The 19075-nt window shown below is 37.0% G+C and overlaps 1 protein-coding gene across 4 annotated transcripts in view; it reads left to right on the forward strand.

Annotated features, from left to right (window-relative positions):
• The window catches only part of ARHGAP6 (Rho GTPase activating protein 6), a 484972-nt gene that overhangs the window by 427307 nt on the left and 38590 nt on the right, over nucleotides 1-19075 (forward strand). For all 4 annotated transcript variants that reach the window (XM_037157509.2, XM_037157510.2, XM_053655807.1 and 1 more), the window contains exons 4-8: nucleotides 2604-2860; nucleotides 5134-5329; nucleotides 10589-10644; nucleotides 13134-13284; nucleotides 14577-14725. In XM_037157509.2, coding sequence (XP_037013404.2) covers nucleotides 2604-2860; nucleotides 5134-5329; nucleotides 10589-10644; nucleotides 13134-13284; nucleotides 14577-14725 — 809 coding nt within the window. The remainder of the gene's footprint in view (nucleotides 1-2603; nucleotides 2861-5133; nucleotides 5330-10588; nucleotides 10645-13133; nucleotides 13285-14576; nucleotides 14726-19075) is intronic.

Genomic DNA, 19075 nt, shown 5'->3' on the forward strand with positions numbered 1-19075 from the left:
TGGACTTTAAGATATTAAAAATGACAGATTTCTTTCATATGTCTCTGGTCCTTCTGTATGTCCTCCTTGGAGAAGTGTCTATTCAAGTCCTTTGACCATTTTTTTATTGGATTGTTTGTCTTCCTGGTATGGAGTCATGTGAGTTCTTTACATATTTTGGAGATCAAACCCTTGTCCAAGCTATTGTTGGCAAATATATTTTCCTATATGGTTGGTTCCCTTTTCGTTTTACTGCTGTTTTCTTTAGTTGTGGAGAGTGATAATGGGTGAAAATAGGGGAAGGGCCATCAAGGAACATGTATGAAGGACATATGGACAAAGCCAAAGGGGGTAGGTTCGAGGGTGGGAGGTGGATTTAGGTGGAGCAGGGGACCATGGTGGGGTAAAATGGAGACAACTGTACTTGAACAAAAATTTTAAAGATATTTTAAAAATGACAGATTCCAAAGAAAACCCATTTTTCATCTTCTTTCCCCTAGGGATATTAGAAATCTCTAAATGAGACTAGTTTGTTTTCCTTGTATAGAAAACATGGCTAGGAGAGAAATTCATAGTCTACATCTCAAGTTAAATTCTGCTATGAGCCCTGGCTGGTGTAGCTCCATGGATTGAGCATGGGCCTGTGAAGCAAAAGGTTGCCGGTTCAATTCCCAGTCAGGGCATCTGCCTGGGTTGCAGGCCAGGTCACCAGTAGGGGACACATGAGAGGCAACTACACATTGATATTTCTCTTCTACTCTTTCTCTTTCCTGTCCCCTCTCTCTAAAAATAAAAAAAGTAAATTTTTTTTAATTCTGCTATGAGCATGCCTTTATGAGCAGACATGCCACTTGATATATTTATTAATGTCTTTTCGCTGTTATTATCCCCTAACAGTTTTTATATATCCTGTGTAACAGTCAGCCTTGCCATCCAACCTTTCCCAACCTTTCCCAATCTTTTTGAAGTAAGACTATTTGATTTTTCCCATAGGCAAGAAAGTGCTGATTTACATAATAAATCCTGAGGTGCACAGCAGGTGGTCTGGTACTGTCCCCTTTGGTCTCTAATTTTGCTAGTAGTGGAAGTGGTCTTTTGTCAGTAGTGAGTATTGGATCTTGCTATACTGTCCACACTGATCACTCAAAACAGATTCCTAAATTATTTTTGTATTATTATATGGCACCTGGTTTGTTGATGGAAAATGGTAAGCATCCTCTGAAAAATCCCAAAATGCTAAGTGAAAGTGCTGAAGTTTTCATTTTCCACTTCAAAATGAATTGCATGTTTTGATAGAACCAAGGTGCAGATTTTTCAAGTGTTATTTCTGCTTTTAATGTAGAGTTGGCCATTAGCTTAGTGATGTTAAAAATGTTGCCATGGTCAAAGAAGAAAACCCTTTAAAGCCTCTTTCCACCTGATTATGCAAGCTTTTTCCTTCAAAGAACAAACAACTTTAGAAATGTTTCTTCTTGATCATTCTGGTTTTGTTCATAGGGGTTATAAAAATAATGGAGAGGCAAGTCTCCAATTTGCTGCTGCTAGGAGAACCAATTTTGAGCCTAAAAGGAATAATTTAATTATTAATGCTTTTAAGCATGGATCTAAAATGTTGCCAATAAAATGCCTGGCCCTAAGGATTGGTGTGCTTACAATTTGTGTATACAAGTTATTACAGAAAATCAGAAAGCAACTGGATGTACATTTCCAAATAAAGCCATAGATTTCTGCATTATTCTTCTTTCTCAAAATTGGCTTTACTAAAGGATTTAACAAATTATATCCTGGGCCCTTCATGAGATATTTAATGGTGAGAATCCACTTCTGCATGATGCCAGCAGAAAGGCTTGAATATGGATGATGAGAGTGACAGCCCTAATCAGAAAAAAAAAAAAAAAAGAGGAAACTTCTTCCCAAGTTGCTCTTCTGTCTCTCAGATTATCGTTTTATGTGCTGGATTTTTTACTAGGAACCTAAACGTGTATGTACTTAACTGAATTTCAGTCTTTGTTTCATGCATCTCTCTATTTTAGCACATGATATACACTACTATGTTTATTTACACATCTGACTCTGCACTCCCTCACCCCACTCTTGAAACCTTTCAGGACCAAGGACTGGACCTACCTTTCATGAGCTCCATACTCCCCATTGTGTTATTTGTCATGGCATGTAATACATATTCAATAAGTACCTGTTGAATGAATGTATGAGTGCAGAGTCTTTCCATGCCTTGTAAATTTTGGGAATTCTTGAGACATAAATTGAAGACTAACAGTTTGTAAAACTTTGTACTCATGAAGATAAAGTATTATGCACATTCTATCAACAACATCACATTTCTCTATAAAGTTATTTTCTTTAGAACATATTCAGATATGTGAAAAAACTAGAGATCAAGATTTCTAGCATCTATACCCTCTATATATACTAGCTTTCTTTATTGAAATAGAATCTTTGGCCATTCTGATAAACACAAAAGTCATCTTCATATTTTGATTGAGCAATCAATTCTTCTGAAAACAGTCATTTGAATATGTCTTCCCTGAGGTCTGAAACATGAGTGAGAGTCTTCACTGGTCGAGTCTTTCTCTGAAAATGAATGTTTGTTTTTTGGATTCCAGAATTCATCCCACAGGCATTTGGAATGCCCTTATCCCAAGTCATTGCAAATGACCGGGCCTATAAACTCAAGCAGGACTCACAGAGGGATGAACAAAAGGATGCATCTGATTTTGTTGCTTCCCTCCTCCCATTTGGAAATAAAAGACAAAACAAAGAACTGTCAAGCAGTAACTCATCTCTCAGCTCCACCTCGGAAACACCAAATGAGTCTACATCCCCGAACACCCCAGAACCAGCTCCTCGGGCCAGGAGGAGGGTGAGTTGGCCAGTATTTTCTCTGTCACCAATGCTAGGACAACTGAAGATGTATAAGGTTATTTTTTTGAGCCTCTGCTCATATGAAAACTGTAAATATAATTTGTGTCCAGGTATCTATCAACAACTCCATTCAGAGAGAATTTACACTGGCTATATGGCCCCTGGAACACCCTCAAAGCCTTTCCTTGATCCCTCTCAAAACTGTTGGGTGCCTCTTCTTGGTTACCGACATGACCCATGATATCCTGCACATTCAACAACATCACCATTGATCCTGATCTATTGCAATTTTTTTTTAATTTTTAATTAATTTTATTTAGTTATTTTTCTTTTTTTATTTTATTTTTTTAATTAATTTTATTTAGTTATTTTTCAAGTACAGTTTTTTGTCTATTTTTCCCATCCCAGCCTCCCCCGCCCCTTGCTCCCCACCTCCCTCCCATTTCCACCCCCCTTAGTTCTTGTCCCTGTGTCCTTCCTATTTGTTCCTCCAAATCCCTCCCCCTCTTTCCCCTTAACTTCCCTTCCCTTTTGTTGTATTAGAAGACTCTCCCATGAGACTGTGAGGCTTGAGGGCAGGGCTGATATTTTGGTTAATTTCTTCATCTCCAATTGAGAACCATGCTTGGCCCAGTGACTTTCTGCTGGTTTTCAATGACACTTTTCTTATCAATGGTACTTCCTTTTTCCCAAACATAACCATAGAATTATGTGTATGTGGGTATATAAAATCAGTAGTGATATAGTACTTTTTATTAAGTGAGCATTTTGTCTAGGTATTATGCTATTATTTGGCATTTCAAATTTCACATTTCAATCCAGGAAAGTTGAGTCTTCAGGATAATTGGTTGGTGATTGGATGAGTCAGTTGATAAATGTTCCTAAAACTCCCTATATCCCTGGGACAAGAGATCTTCCCTCATTTTTCTCTCACTGGAGTCCCCAAATCTTTGTCACCTCTAGCCATAGACTACTACTGCCCTAGTTAAAATTCCAGACACTTTTCCATTGAAATTCTTATTTCTTAATTGGTTCCCAACATTCAGGACCTCTCCAAGACAAAGAGGTACTTGAGTCAGTGCTGTTTTTCAAGGCTTCAGCTATGTTTAAAAATGAAGAAATTATGACAATTATGGGACATTTGAATTTGCATAGTAGAATTGTTCTTCCAATCCTGTCATTCACTGTTTCTCAGACTGTCTATACAAACCCATATGTGGTAATAACAGCAGAACTCTACATTAGCATTTTCTGGGAATCTAGGGCCACACAACTGGCCTTCCAAATACTCTTTCCTCTGTTCAGACCTTCCCATGACACCAATAGCCAATGTCTATGCTTTATCAAAGAATGGGTGGCTATACAGACATGGTTGGTTCCCTGTTTCCTTCTCCTCAGCCTTTACCATTCTTTGCATGTCAACCCTCTTTTTACCTGCCAGTACCTCATCTCTTTGCTGAAGGCTTTCTCTGATGGCCAGAGAAGCCCACCCATGCAGCTGACAGGCTTCAAGTACTGAGGCATTAACATCATGTCCCTGCCCATACGGAAGCTACTCTTAATCAATGACTGTTGACACCTGGAGTATAAATACCCAAGCTCCCTCGTACCTTAGCAGGGCTACCTCTGAGGTGTTTTAGCTACACTCTCTCCAAGAGGTCCCCATGCAATTAGACTCCAGCTTCGCACAGTGGTCATAGGTTTGGTGATCTGCTTTCCCTTCCCCTTTGGTGGCTGCTTTCCCTTCCCTTTCTCACTTCCTCACTCCCCGGCAGGTATCTCATAGGACCACTTCCCTAGTAAAGTGCTTTGTGCTGTCTCTGGGGGTAAACAAACTAAGAATGTTTTATGGAATCCTCCTATTTTTAAAATCTACTTTCGAGAGTCACAGTTGAGTTTTTTTCATTCATAGGACTTCTCTAACTACCTCATTCATTGAGTATGTGATGTTTTCTTGTTTCAAGGAACAAAGTGGTTGGGTCAAAATATTTTAATTATGTATTTGCCACCTCTTGTCCTTAATTTGGAAAATGTTGTCTATTGTTAAAATTGTAACTGCTATTACCTTACCCTATGTAATAGAGGTTTTCTAACTTTTTCAAAAGATGTTCATTTCTTTTTCCTTTTAATATGCAAACAGCACAATTAAATCAAGCAGTATCGTTTCAAGTGTGATACTTATAAATAAAAGTATTTCTGTATGGCATCTGGGGGAAGCTGTTTTATTTTCTCTGGCAGCACTCTTTGTTCATATCTATGTGTGATTTGCAGGGTGCAATGTCAGTGGACTCTATCACAGATCTTGATGACAATCAGTCCCGACTGCTAGAAGCTTTACAACTCTCCTTGCCTGCTGAGGCTCAAAATAAAAAGGAAAAAGCCAGAGATAAGAAACTCAGTCTGAATCCTATTTACAGACAGGTTCCCAGGCTGGTGGACAGCTGCTGTCAACATCTAGAAAAACATGGTAAGCATGCTTTTCTGTCAGTGAGCAAATACTAAAGACTTTAATTGATTTGAGCATCATTCATTTAAGCACCCATTTTAATTCTGTGTTCATTTGATCAAACTCTGCACCAAAGTTTCCTTTGCGAAGATAATTTATGGATGTGTTTGCTTGAGAGATTACTTAACTAACCAAGATTTTAAGTGAGGAGAATCTATTTGATGTCTTTCAAACTGCCCACACCCCAAGAGTCTTCAGAAAAGTGACTGTTAAGGCTAAGCATTTTAGGGGACTACAAGATCTATTGCACTGGGTCTGTCCCCAGGGTTCCCTTCAAGCAGAGCAGAGACACTTTTATCTTTTTTATGCCTTGAAGTTACTCTTAAGACTTCCTTTACAAAATAAGAGTCCAGGTTCTTAAAAGAGGATTTGAAAACCATTCCTAAAGTGAATAGAAAGTATACAGCTTTTGACAACAGGTTACTAAAATGCTATTTGCATTTTGTGGAATGTGTCCACTTAGAATTCTCTCACAATGACCCTTTGTGAACTCAGTTCCATTTAGTATGTTGACTTAAAAATACTGTACAGGTCTTAGAAAATATTACTGAAATTTACACCTGGCTCATCAAATGGCCATTTCCATGATCTAAATTTGTTTGCTAGTGTTAGCATGCATTTTGTGGACATGAGTAAATTCTTTTAACTGCTTCTTTATTCTAAAAATAATATGCTCATTGTAATAAAGGAAAAAAAGAAAACAGAAAAGGAAAAAATTCTGGGCTATTATGTACACATCACATAACATAACTACTGTTGTTAACATTCTCATTTATTTCTTTCTAGTAAAACTGAAAATTCATTAAAAATTATTAAGGCTATATCTAAATCTCTTAATAAAATCATTATATAAATTGAGACAACTGTACTTGAACAACAATAGAATTAAAAAAACAATAATAAAGAAAAATAAGTCATTATATATGGAAATCCCTTGACAACATCTGAGTGACTTAATTAATTGTATTGAAATTGTATTTGTTTATATAAAATTTTAATATGTGTGTATACATCTGTGTGTATATGTTTATCTGTCTCTTCCCCTTGACAGGTAAACTGGAGGTTAAGGAAAAGGTCTTAGTAATTTTGAATTCTTAACACTTAGTATCATGATTAACATAATGTACATGTCCAGTGAATATTGTTTGAACATAATTGTTTTTCAAAAAAACTTAACAACTAAAGAGTAAAGTACTATGAATATGTAAATTCAGTTTCAATTACACTATGAGGAAGAAAAAGAGACGCATACTTTTATAACTATAATTTTCCCTATAAAGTTATATAGAGAATGAATTGTAAATATGTTAAAGAATTCTAAACAAGAAAATTCCATTCCACTTATGCAAGAATCCAGAGACAGGTTGAGTAATTGCTTTTGTGAAAGAAAATTTAATACATCTTTTATTTTCTTCTTGAAAATAAATTATAATTTGTAAAATTGCATTTTCTTTAAGCTTATTTAAAAACAGGCCAATTCCTTTCTTTTTTGGAATAGTTAAAATGCAGTTTAGGGCCTAAAGGAAAGAAGATAACCTGCATGATCTTTCAAGGCCCCAATTATGTTCTGGGTTTCCATGGTGTTTAGACCAAATGACTCCAGGAAAATAAGAGACACATTCAGAATCAAACAGATATTAATCTTGTTCACTTTAAACCAATGGAAAAAAAGCAAACTTCAAAAATAATTCTTTCATAAGACTTTTCTTGCTAGTTTTTGAAATGGGTAGCAAGACTTTGATTCACTTTAGCCTTATAAACATTTATCAGAGACCTTTCTATTACCTCCGAAATTGGTCTAGACAATTATCTGGCCTCCATCTATATTTGTGTACATAACCCTTCCCCCCTTATATTTCATCCAAATGCTTCCTATACTATCAAGTCAAAATTTCTTAAGCATCCTCAATTCCCCAGAAGCACACATTTTTTAAAAAGACAATATAATGGAGAGTCAAATGCTGTTATATTTCTGGGATTTAGGACAATTATAGGGTGGGGCCTCCTACTTATTATGCTTGCCCTTGTTACTTGAATTCCCTAAGCCTGACATTCAGGTTTTCTGCGTCTAGTTTTCATTTCAGTTTCTGATGAAAAGGAAAGAAAGGTGATCACGTCAATTTCTGCGACAGAACACAGCAAAGTCACGTTTCTTTGCCAGATCTATGCCCTTTTTTACATACAGTTGTTTTTTATTAGTGATTGTCTTAAGTGAAGGTTGCTAAATGTCTAAACTGTATCTTCTCTTTGAAGAAAATCACTATGAGGCTTATGTCAGAGAACAGCATGGGCTATCTGAGTGCTGTCATTTGCTCTACCTAAGCAAAGTAAATAAATAAAATAATTTTTAAACTAAAAATAGATAATAATCACTTGAGATATATAGGAATTGTAACAATTGATCACTAATTAGTTATTTTATAAGCTGTCATCATTTTTACCAAGTGGAAAAGTCCTATAATTGAGAAAAATCATGTCATGGAAATGGATATTTCTGGACAGCCTAGAGGAATTCAACCAAATGAAAAATATCAATATCACCTATGTAGAAAATGCTGTTATGTGATATCTCACTTAGGTAGAAATTCTAACTATCTGAAAACCATCCGAAAATAAGAAAATAAATGTGGCCAAATGTACAATTGCTAGACCTACTATTATATTAAAGTTTTCCACTTTGCACAGAGAAGACTCACTCAGTACAATGAGAGCATATCTCTCTTTATGTAATATTTGATGACATATGATTCTGAGTAGTTTATATGCATTAATTAATTGAATTACTGTCTACCTTTTGAGGTGGATACTTATTATGCTTATTTTGCAGATGAAGAAATATAATTTTGGATTTGATTCTAATCACTTGATTATCCTGTTTTCAAATTCCCAGAGAGATAGAAGCAATGAATTACACTGGAAGTTAAACTTAGTTATGAGGCTGGCACATTGATGATAGCAAGAAGATGGTACAGAAGTTTTTTGAAAAGAGATACAAAGCAAAATCCCACCCACAAGCAAAGCACCAAGAAAATTAGCCTCTCACCTTGATTCTCTCAAATCACTCTGGAAATTCAGGACACAATTTATAAGATATAGGAGTAGTAAATAGGGTATTTATGGATTTTATAGTTTTTAACTAAAACACCCTGGAAAACAAACTAAAAAGTCTTATACTTAATACATAATGTGGCAAGAGCATAAAATATGTATACAGAAAGACTGTACTAGTGAGAACATTTTCAGTGGCAAGAGAGAGGAACCAAGATAAAACCAGATTAAGCAAGTCACCCCCTACAAAACAATCCTATTTATATACTGAGAATCTGAGTATTATATGTAGATTCAGGCATAGCTGGATTCAGGGTTCAAATGATGCCATGTGTCTGTAAGTCTGTTTGCTGGGTTTATTCTCAGACCAGATCTCTTCATGTGGCTACAGAACACACTGACAGCTCCACTCCAGCATTACCTCTGAGCTGATTATTCCAAATGAAGACAGAGTGAGCCACCATTTATTCTGCAGTGAAAGAATGAATGCAGACAATGAACATCAATTGCCATAAATAATGCTTGCATAGGAAAGGGAGTGTTTCAGATATTTTGTGTCCCTGAAGGAAGTGCATAATACATCTTATGAAGTATTTTGCCCCCCAAATCAAACCTGAATCAGAGGAAACTCTGGCTCTAACTATGTCTTCAAAGGAAACAAAGGGAAGAAAGTAACATACAAATGACACCATGATTGTACAAATCCAAATGATGGGGAAATCTGTAATGGGAAATCAATGCTCTGTCTTCATGAAACCAATTACAGGGAAAAAAAACACAGAGAGGGGAAACACATACTGTAAGAGACTTAGAGGCACATTGACTTAACAGTTTATGACTCTCATGAGAATGTTAACTAGAAACTTAATGATATTAAGGGACTATTGTTGAGATTTCCAATGTGTGACAGTGATAATATTTGTTTTAAGAGTCCAAATTTTTGCCCTGGCTGGTGTAGCTCAGTGGATTGAGTGCAGGCCTGGGAACCAAAGGATCTCGGTTTGATTCCCCATCAGGGCACATGCCTGGGTTGCAAGCCAGTTCCCAGCAGGGAATGCACGAGAGGCAACCATACATTGATATTTCTCTCCCTCTCTCCTTCTCTTCCCCACTAAAGATAAATAAATAAAATATTTTAAAAAGAGGCCTAATTTTTTTAGAGCAAGTTGTCTCAACCTCCATGCTGCTGACATTTTGGGCCAGGTAACTCTTTTTTATGCATTGACCCTATAATGCCACTTCTAGGACATGATCCTAAGAAAATCAGTAATGTGAACTAACACCTACATACAGTTGTTCATAATAGGATCATTTATAATGCAAAACAAGTGCATGTATGTTGTGGGAGCTACATGTCATTCAGAGGGAAATATGTGAATTATGCCATATTCATACAATCAAGTATTTTGCATGCATTTTAAATGACATTTACAAGGAATTTTTATTGGCATAAAAATTCTTACAGCATAGTATTGAGTAAAAGTAATAGCATTCTCTCTCTCTCTCCCTTTCCCTCCTCCCTCCCTCCACATATACAGGGATGGGTAAAAGTAGCTTTACAGTTATGCATATGTGAAACACAGTTTATTCTTGTATTATTTCTTAATTCTTGTATTATTTATTTGTCATACAAGTGTAAACCTTCTTTTGCTCACTCCTGTATATATGGAGAAAAATTTGAATAGAAATAAACCAAAATTTTAAGAGCAAGTATTTCCATATCAGGTATTTTTCAAAGTATATTATCTTTGACTATACTTTATATTTTTCTACATTTTATAGTTTTTTAATAAGTATATGTTTTAATATGATCAGTAAGCAAGAAATATATATTTTAAATATTGATAAAGAGCTAAAAATCTCATAAAATGCATGATTAAGAATTCTGAATAAGAAAATTTTTCTCATATGGAGGTGTGGAAGTACATAATATCACATGAAAAAGATTTTTATTAGAAATGTGTAATATCAAATTGTCCTGGTACTTGCAGTGCTAACCTATAGGTACCTGGAGAATATATAGGGAGGATAAATAAGCATGAATACACACTGTTAAGTTATTATTACTCTGCATATTGCAGCTCAGTACTGGCCTTCTGTTCTGTTTCTATTTTGGTTTCTTCCAGAATCTCAAGCCATTAAACCAGAGTGATATTGTGTGCTTATTTTCAGGCCTCCAGACAGTGGGGATATTCCGAGTTGGAAGCTCCAAAAAGAGAGTGAGACAAGTAAGTGCAAAGTAAACATTATATTTTATGTTTCACTTGAATTTCAATTGAATCACCTTATTCTAAGTTCAAGTTTATGCAGCTTCATTTCTGAATATCTTTTCTGTACCTTCCTGACAATTATAGTATAATTAACTCCGAAGAGATAAAAGGCAACAACTCAAAAATTCAGAAATGTTCTGATTGAGTTAGGATGAAACACTTGAAAGCAAAATGTCCAGATGTGTGCTTGGCATGTATAGCAAACAAAACTAATATATAAATATCTTATCAAAACTGTAAAAGCAACAGATTCAGAGATACCTAATCGGCAAGTGATAAGAATAGAAAACAGTTGTATAGCACCCATTTTTACTAAAATGCAATATGAATAATGCGATTAACATTTGTATAATGCCATGTTTATAACTTTACTTTCTCAAGAATAAATAATTCTCCTGGAGTTTTCATGAAGTCATGATCCCCAATTCATTTTCAATGTAGGGACTGTATTGGGCAGCATTCTTGCAACTGAAGTTTGATATTAGAACTTCAGGAATAGGTTCCTGTGACCAGGTTCCTGTGTTTATGATGGTTTCATAAAAGGCAAACCATCCTTTGAGAAAAGAATTCATTTGTTGGATAAAAGAAAATTAAAATGTTATTTTGTCTTTGTTGGTTCCAACAGGAAGAAATGAGGGACTTAACAACTTAAAAATGAAGGTACCTGGAGAATATAGTGGGGGATAAATAAGCATAAATCAAAATAATGTTTAGTTGGATGAAGCTGAAGAAATATTTGTTCATATTATTGAAACTAACTGAAATAAATCCCTCCTCATCTATATTTTTGTCAAGATCTTTGTTTAATCTTTACTGTATTTTTCCATTACTTTTTAGTCCTATTTTGCTCCCACCCCTAGCAATCCCCACAAAGTTGTCCAGGTCTATGATTCCTTTTTCCTCTTTGCTCAATCCCTCCACCTCCTAACCCCCCCCCCAACTACCTGTCATCTGCTCTCCATCTATGACTCTATCTCTATTTTCCTTGTTAGTTCAGTTTGTCCATTAGAGTCCATGCATGAGTGAAATCATATGGTATTTGTCTTTCCCTGACTGGCCGATTTCGCTTAAAACAGCAGTGTCAAACTCATTTTCACTGAGGGCCACATCAGCCTCGTGATTGCCTTCAAAGGGCCAAAACAATTTTAGGACTGTATAAATGTAACTACTCCTTAACTGTTAAGGAGTTGAAATTACATTTGGCCTTTTAAAGGTAACTACGAGGCTCATGTGGCCCCCAATGAAAATGAGTCGGACACCCCTGACTTAGCATAATGTTCTCCAGGTCTGTCCATGCTGTTGCAAAGGGTAAAATTTTGTTCTTTTTTATGGTCAAGTACCATTCCATTGTTAAAATGTCCCATAGTTGTTTTATCCACTCACCTACTGATGTGCACTTGGGCTGCTTCCATATCTTGATTGTAAATAACACTGCAATGACTGACTATAAGGGTGCTTATGTTCTTTCAAATTAGTGTTTTAGGTTCCTCAGAACAATTGTCACAATATTAGTAGTTAATTAATCACTTTTAGGGTTACTATTTTACTACCTGTTTCTCTATCAGCCTGAGAACTAGTGGTAAAGACTTTGTCTCTTCATTCACTACCACTATTTGAGGGCCTGATACCCAGGAAGTGTACAGTACATATTTGTTGAACCAGTGGATGAATGAATGATTTAACACAAAAACTCTTACAGATGTTTATTACATAGAATAGATTCGTGAAATTACATAAGTATTTCCACAGCAGAGAACAATATATAAGAGAAGTTGAGGTGTCAGTGATGAAAGTAGGCTACAGACTTATGACTCTCTTCTTCTTGCTATTGTGTCTTCTGCTGCTATAAATAGTAATAAACCTAGTATAGTGATTTAAGTCAGAAAATCCTTCTGGGAACTGTTCATAAGGCTACTTGATAAATATAAGGCAGCTTTTTAGTAATTATTATCCTTCAAGACTTAGTTACAAATGGCTCATTGGGATTTTAAATTTCATTGTTTTCAGAAAAACCTCTTTACTTTCTTGCTGAGTATTTCTGTAAAATGTCAAAAATCCAACATGGTAAGATTGCTGACACACAAAACTACTATATAATAGATTAATTCTTCCCTCCCACATTTGTAGTTGACCTAACCCTTTAGCTCTTCCTCCCAACTTCTGGATGTCATTATTGAACCCTTCTGTTTGCATCATTTAGATACTTTTATAATAAAAAGTATACATTAATAAAAGTATCACTAAGATACTTTTATTTAATAATGCATTTTATATATATTCATGGCTGAGTTTCATAGACTCTGTATATCAAGGTGACATGTTGCATCTCTTCCTTGGGTGTGCTCAAACTTAATGCCAGATGCTGTAAGTCACCGCACTTCTTTTGCTTGGTCTGAACATAGACGTGTGGTGTTATGAGACTGCCATTTGAACTGTTATTTTTCTAGTTACGTGAGGAATTTGACCGCGGGATTGATGTCTCTCTGGAGGAAGAGCACAGTGTTCATGATGTGGCTGCCTTGTTGAAGGAGTTCCTGAGGGACATGCCGGACCCCCTTCTCACCAGGGAGCTTTACACGGCTTTCATCAATACTCTCTGTGCGTATTATAGACATTAGCAGGAATGTGTCCATGGATTACCAGGATGTCCAACTCACTCATCCAAACTGTGTGCATGTGTTTCCCAATAACTTTTTAGTTCCTATTTATTAGTCTCTGATGAGTGGGTTACTTGGGGAATTTTCTGAGATTTACCTTGGAGAGAATTACCAAGAAGAAAGTTGCAATAAAACAAATAGAAGTGGCCAAGAAGACTTTGGGATGAGCCTAGGACAGCAGAAAGTGCTATATATTGATACTTTGAAGTATCAGCAAGAGTTCACATTGAGTCTGTGCCTAAAAATGAGTTTGCATTTGTTGTATGAGGAAGGAGTCAGAAAGAGACCCGGAGTGAGAAATTGGGGTGGGTAACATTCCAGGGGAGCAGGATGGCATAGCCCAGTGCCAGGACTTTCAGTGTGGCTGCTTCAGGGCTAGAGACACAGATCCCACTGGAGAGAAAAGGAGGGTGAGGGGGAGTGAGAATAGGCTAGAACTGTGTCAGCCTCCATATCTTTCATCCTCCAATGCTACAATTTAAATAGGACCCCCAAAACAGAGAAGACAGTATCGTTGTATGCTGTCGTGCTTATTGCCAACAAAAAGTCTATTGCTTGTGTATTAACTCAGATGTTATAATGTTTACCAGTTCTCAGTCATTGTTAGTAAATATTAACCAAAAATGAAAGATGGTAATACATAAAGTAAATGATGAATAATGTCAGGAAAAGGAGGGAGAAAAAAGTAAAGGAAAAAGTAAGGGGAATTAAGTTACTTTTCTTCTTTTTTTCCATTTATTTAAATATTGTTCCAGTACAGTTTTCTGTCTTTTACTCCCATCCCAGCCCACCCCCCCAGTGCTCCCCACCTCCTTCCCATTTCCACCCCTGATAGTGTTTGTCCATGTGTGCTTTATACTTGTTCCTGTGAATCCTTCCCCTTCTCCCCTGAAATTCCCTTCTCTCTCCCCTCTGGTCCCTGTCAGCCTGTTCTCTATTTCAGTGTCTTTGCTTATATTTTGCTTGCTTGTTTGTTTGAAATTAAGTTACTTTTCTAACCTAGGTTATAATGCTTATTCTAGATGTTACATTTCCTCAGGTCTAATTTATCTTTTTATCCTTCACAGAATCTTGCTGGTAAATTGCTAAATCAATGGGAGAGTTAGTGAAGGAATGAATGTGACTTGATAATCCCTTTCTGAAAAAAGTTGAGAGGGGGCCTCTCCTCTGAGCCTAAATAGTGTGAGTTGCCCCATTGTACTTACTTAGAGCACTTTTTTTTGCCTTGCTTAGTGTTGGAGCCAGAGGAACAGCTGGGCACCTTGCAGCTCCTCATCTACCTTCTACCTCCCTGCAACTGCGACACACTCCACCGCCTCCTACAGTTCCTTTCCATTGTGGCCAGGCACGCCAATGACAACATCAGCAAGGATGGGCAAGAGGTATGCACCCCTCTGCTGCCATAGACAGTGTGACTCTTCCCTTTTCTTGTTTAAAAGGGCAAGCCATTGATTTGATTCAAACTTTTCACCTAGTGGAAATACACCTTAATTTTCCCCACCTGTCTATGGAGGAAGAATTAATGCAGGGTTTTCTCTAGAAGGACAATTCCTAAGAGTGTATAGGCCATTAACATCCTATGTTTCAAGGATGCTTCTTAATGAAGCAGTCATTTTTCAAGATGATGTTTTACTTCAAAATCTTGGATTTCCATTTGTGCAAAGCTAACAAACAATGAACTATAGAGATACTTACAATCATGAAAAATGGAGTAATGAAGATGAGGGGAGGTTTCTGTCCTTGTAAGTAATTTGATCTGCTTCTTTAAATTGGAGTTGAAATGTGAGGTCACCTCCTTATAAGTTCAGTTTGCTCCTGGAGCTCCTTATCTGCTGTATAGCTAGAAGTCTACTATCTTCCTTTTGAGAGGTGCTTTCTCTCCTTAAACCTTCCCCCAAAACAGAGACCGGCTCAATGCAATGGAAGACCAGTCCTGCTTCGAAACCAGGTGTAGAGGGAACTAGAAAGTATGCTCTGCTGCCATTACCATGAATGTCAATGCCACGTGGTATCAGCTGCTGAAGGCAGGTTCTGCACAGTGCCACAGACCCTTTTGAGATATTCTTGTTGGACCTGGTCCTCCACTCAGGCCTCCCTCATCTGAGGTCTTGGGATCCAGTTTGTTTTGGTCACATTCATATGTTTTAAGGTATTCTTAGGTTTGAGCCTTGGACAAAGATGTTTGCCTCAATTTTGGGTAAACTTTCACCAAGCAACCTAGTTAATCTTCACCTCAACAAGAGACTTGTTTCCCTTTTTGATACCAGGCAGTCATGCTTCTCCTTGCTCTTAGATTACCCAGGAGGACTCAGACCCTTCAATATGCTAACACACATTATAAATCAGCAAGAAGCCAAAGGCACTCCACACTTCACCACAGAATTCAGCTGCATTATGGATTCAATTCCGTGTTTGCCAAATTTCTTTCCCAAAATCATAGTCATATATAATTTTTTCACTGTAATCCAGAAAGGCAATTCTGCATTTCTTATTCTCATCCCTCATTTAAGTATAAGAATGGAACTTTCCTGAGTTAGCAATTTATCTGTTTAGTAGTTATAATTAGTGAAACCTCTGCTGGCTTCAGGTTTCATAATATGGTACTGACACCTTGTTTCAGCAGACACAGCTCTTTGATGGATACACTATAATTCTCATAATTGTTAAGTAGTTATATTACCCATGTTGATGTCATCCCTTATCGACTATAGATATAACAGAAGCTGTAGAATCATCTGCCTAATCATTGGGTAAAGGCAGAACACTGTCTATGTTCCTAGGTGTGTCAGTGCTTCTCTGACATTTCTTAAGTGCTATGTAAGAAAGAGAAAGTTGCATCTCAGGTGATTAAGAGGGAATTGAGGAAAGTAAAAAGTCCAATTAAACTCACTCTTGGTTTTTTAGAATCATTTTCAGACACTCTTTTAGTCCAGATGCTGAACAAGACTCCATTGCCTATGCTAAAGGGAAGAAAATATTCTTGGACAGGTACAAATGAAACTTAGCATGCTGAAATACTAGTTACCAATAACATGTCTCTTGTTATTTCAATAACCCTGTGCTAGCTATTTACTGGGGGGTTTATATATTATAGTGAATCCTCCATTACTCATTGTAGATATCATTGACCCCATGTTTCAGAGGTGAAAACTGAGGGTTCAAGGCAGTAAGTACCTTTCCCAGTGTCCCACAGGGAGCATCCACAAGTTATATATTTCTGCATTTCACAGCTCTCAGGAGGCACCATGAACCTCACTGTCACTGTAGATTTGCAGATATATTGGGACAATATCCCAGGAAAAGGCAGTAAAATATCTTGAGGAAGGGATGCCTTTTTCTAATTCACAGAAAGTTGTCATATCGGATAGTAGTGGTTGGGTTGCTCCCATAATACTAAAGGCCCAGCTGTGCCTCAATCCAAACCAATCTAACTTAATAAAAACAGAAATATAGAATAAGAAGTAAAAAAAGGCTTACTAGTCTAGTTCATGGATTCAGAACCTCCATATGAATAGCATTTTGAACTACGTAATTCTTTGTAGTGGGAACTGCCCTATGCATTGTGGGATGCTTAGGATCATCCTTTGCCTCTACTCACTTGATAAATGCAGCAGCTCCTTTCCACCCCCACCCTAATTGTCACAACCAAAAATGTCTCTAGACCTTGCCAAGTATCCTGTGAGGAGGGTGAAGGGGCAAAACACCCCTGGTTGAGAGCACTTAGTAGCTTTATAGATCACTGGCCATGTGTTCTTGCAAAAATCTACTAACCTTCCTAAACCTCAGTTGACTTATCTGAACTTTGGGAATTCTTCACTTGGCACTGTACATTGCTTTAGAAGACTAATTGCTATAAGGAATATGAAAATACCCTAGTAACAGCAGAATTGTACAGGGAAATGAGAGATTCCAAGGGTTTCTACACAGTCTTGACCTAAACCTTAAATCAAAATGACGGATTAGTTACCAAAAATTAAAGCTGCAGGGGAAATGTAAGGAGAGCCTTGCTTCTTTGAAATGGTTGTAAGTTACAGGAAAGCAAGTAGCCTAAACAGCCATCTTAGATTGGATAAAGGCTACAGAGTGGGAAAGTACTGATGAGGTATAAGGGGAAACTGGACTATGTTCAGAGAGTAATGAATGCCTTTGTAAGTGGTTAGGTGACTGATTCTTTTAAGGTCTGAAAGAATCTTTAGAAGGATTCCACTAAGGTGGTATAATCCATGTTGTAGATTGGTTAGACACAGGGACAGTGAGTTAGGAAGCTTTTGTTTGAATAGCAATAGAGAAAACAGCAATTTGCATTATAAGTGTTTTCATATAAGAATGGTCTTGATATCTGAACCATGTACATCCTGGGCACCTACCCTGAGTTTCTCTAAACCAGAGAGTATTGTTGAGAAATTTTCTAATTACCATTCCTGAGATGCTATGGCTCTAGGAGATGGAGACCATGAGGACACGGGGCAAATACAGAATTAGGGAGTGCAGTGCAGAGTCACTGCAGAAGTTCAGAGAAGACTTTTCACCATGTTCATGATGACCATGGGCCATAAAAGTTAGGAATGGCTTCATGGAGGGGACTGAATTTAAATTATACCTCGAAGGGTGTGTAGGAATTGAGTAAAAGCTGTGTGGGATTGAATAAACAGCACATAAACACTGCATAGAAATGGGAGTTAGCTAAAATCCCCTTCTGGTAGAAGTTAAGAGTAGAGGCAGAGGAACAAGAGAGGGGTTGTTTATTTATTATTCTCTTCAGTTGGTTTAGCACAACTAGGTAGAAAATACAGAATAAGTAGACTGGAATGAGACAAAAATTAAATTGTAAAATATGGTAAAGAAACAAAGCAATTTCAGCTTTTTGTCTTACCTGTTAGTTTGTGTTAGATGTTTTAACTCTTTGTTACGTAGTTGTTATGAATGGGAATATAGAAGAAAACTGAACCAGGGAGTCAGAAAGCTTGGAGCTCACACAGGCTCTGCAGCATCTTGCTACATGACCTTGTATTTATAGAACAAAGGAAGAGGAAGGAAAACCAAGTTGAGGTGGAGGGTAGGTTTGAGCTTACTCCTTTATAAAATGAACATAATATTTCCTTTCTAATTATTGCTTAAAAGTCAATGCATCTTTAACTAATGAGATCTTAAAAATGTCTAAAAGAAGGGCATGAGAAAAGTTGTTGACTACTCAATCGGTGCTTTTCTTGGGAAAAATAGTGGTATTTTATTAAATTGTATTGTTTTTCTATCTCGTGTTTGTTTGTTTTATTCCATTTTGTCTAGTTTGCTATTTGCTTTGTTCCTTAGGGGGAAAATAAATTCCCAAAGTATGAAAGATTTCATTTCTTCTAGAAAAGTATTGCAGGAACATACTTGAAACCTCTAGAGCCATAGTTTTGCAGTTGTCCAAGAACCCTCTGGCATTGCATGGACAATGTGGTGTGAATCTACACTCTTTTGGTGAGAGAGTTCGAGGATGGCCTTTAGTTTTCAAAGAGTCTATGAAGCAAAAAAAGAAGTTACAAACTGCCAGGATTACTGACCTTTGAGGAGGTACATGCCTCCAGGAAATGGGAGGTTGGCTTTGGAACTGTAACAGGATCAGTGAGTACTTGCTCTCCTCACCCTGGTCCTGGCCCTGCCTTGAAGCCAGTATTTCATTTCCCCATGGAATGATGGTCTGCAATTCGAGTATGAATAGTGAGAGGTACAGGGTAGTGATGAAGATC

This window comes from Artibeus jamaicensis, unplaced genomic scaffold, assembly GCF_021234435.1.
Source record: "Artibeus jamaicensis isolate MK-2021 breed Jamaican fruit bat unplaced genomic scaffold, CSHL_Jam_final scaffold_1283, whole genome shotgun sequence".
In the NCBI taxonomy this organism is placed as follows: domain Eukaryota; kingdom Metazoa; phylum Chordata; class Mammalia; order Chiroptera; family Phyllostomidae; genus Artibeus; species Artibeus jamaicensis.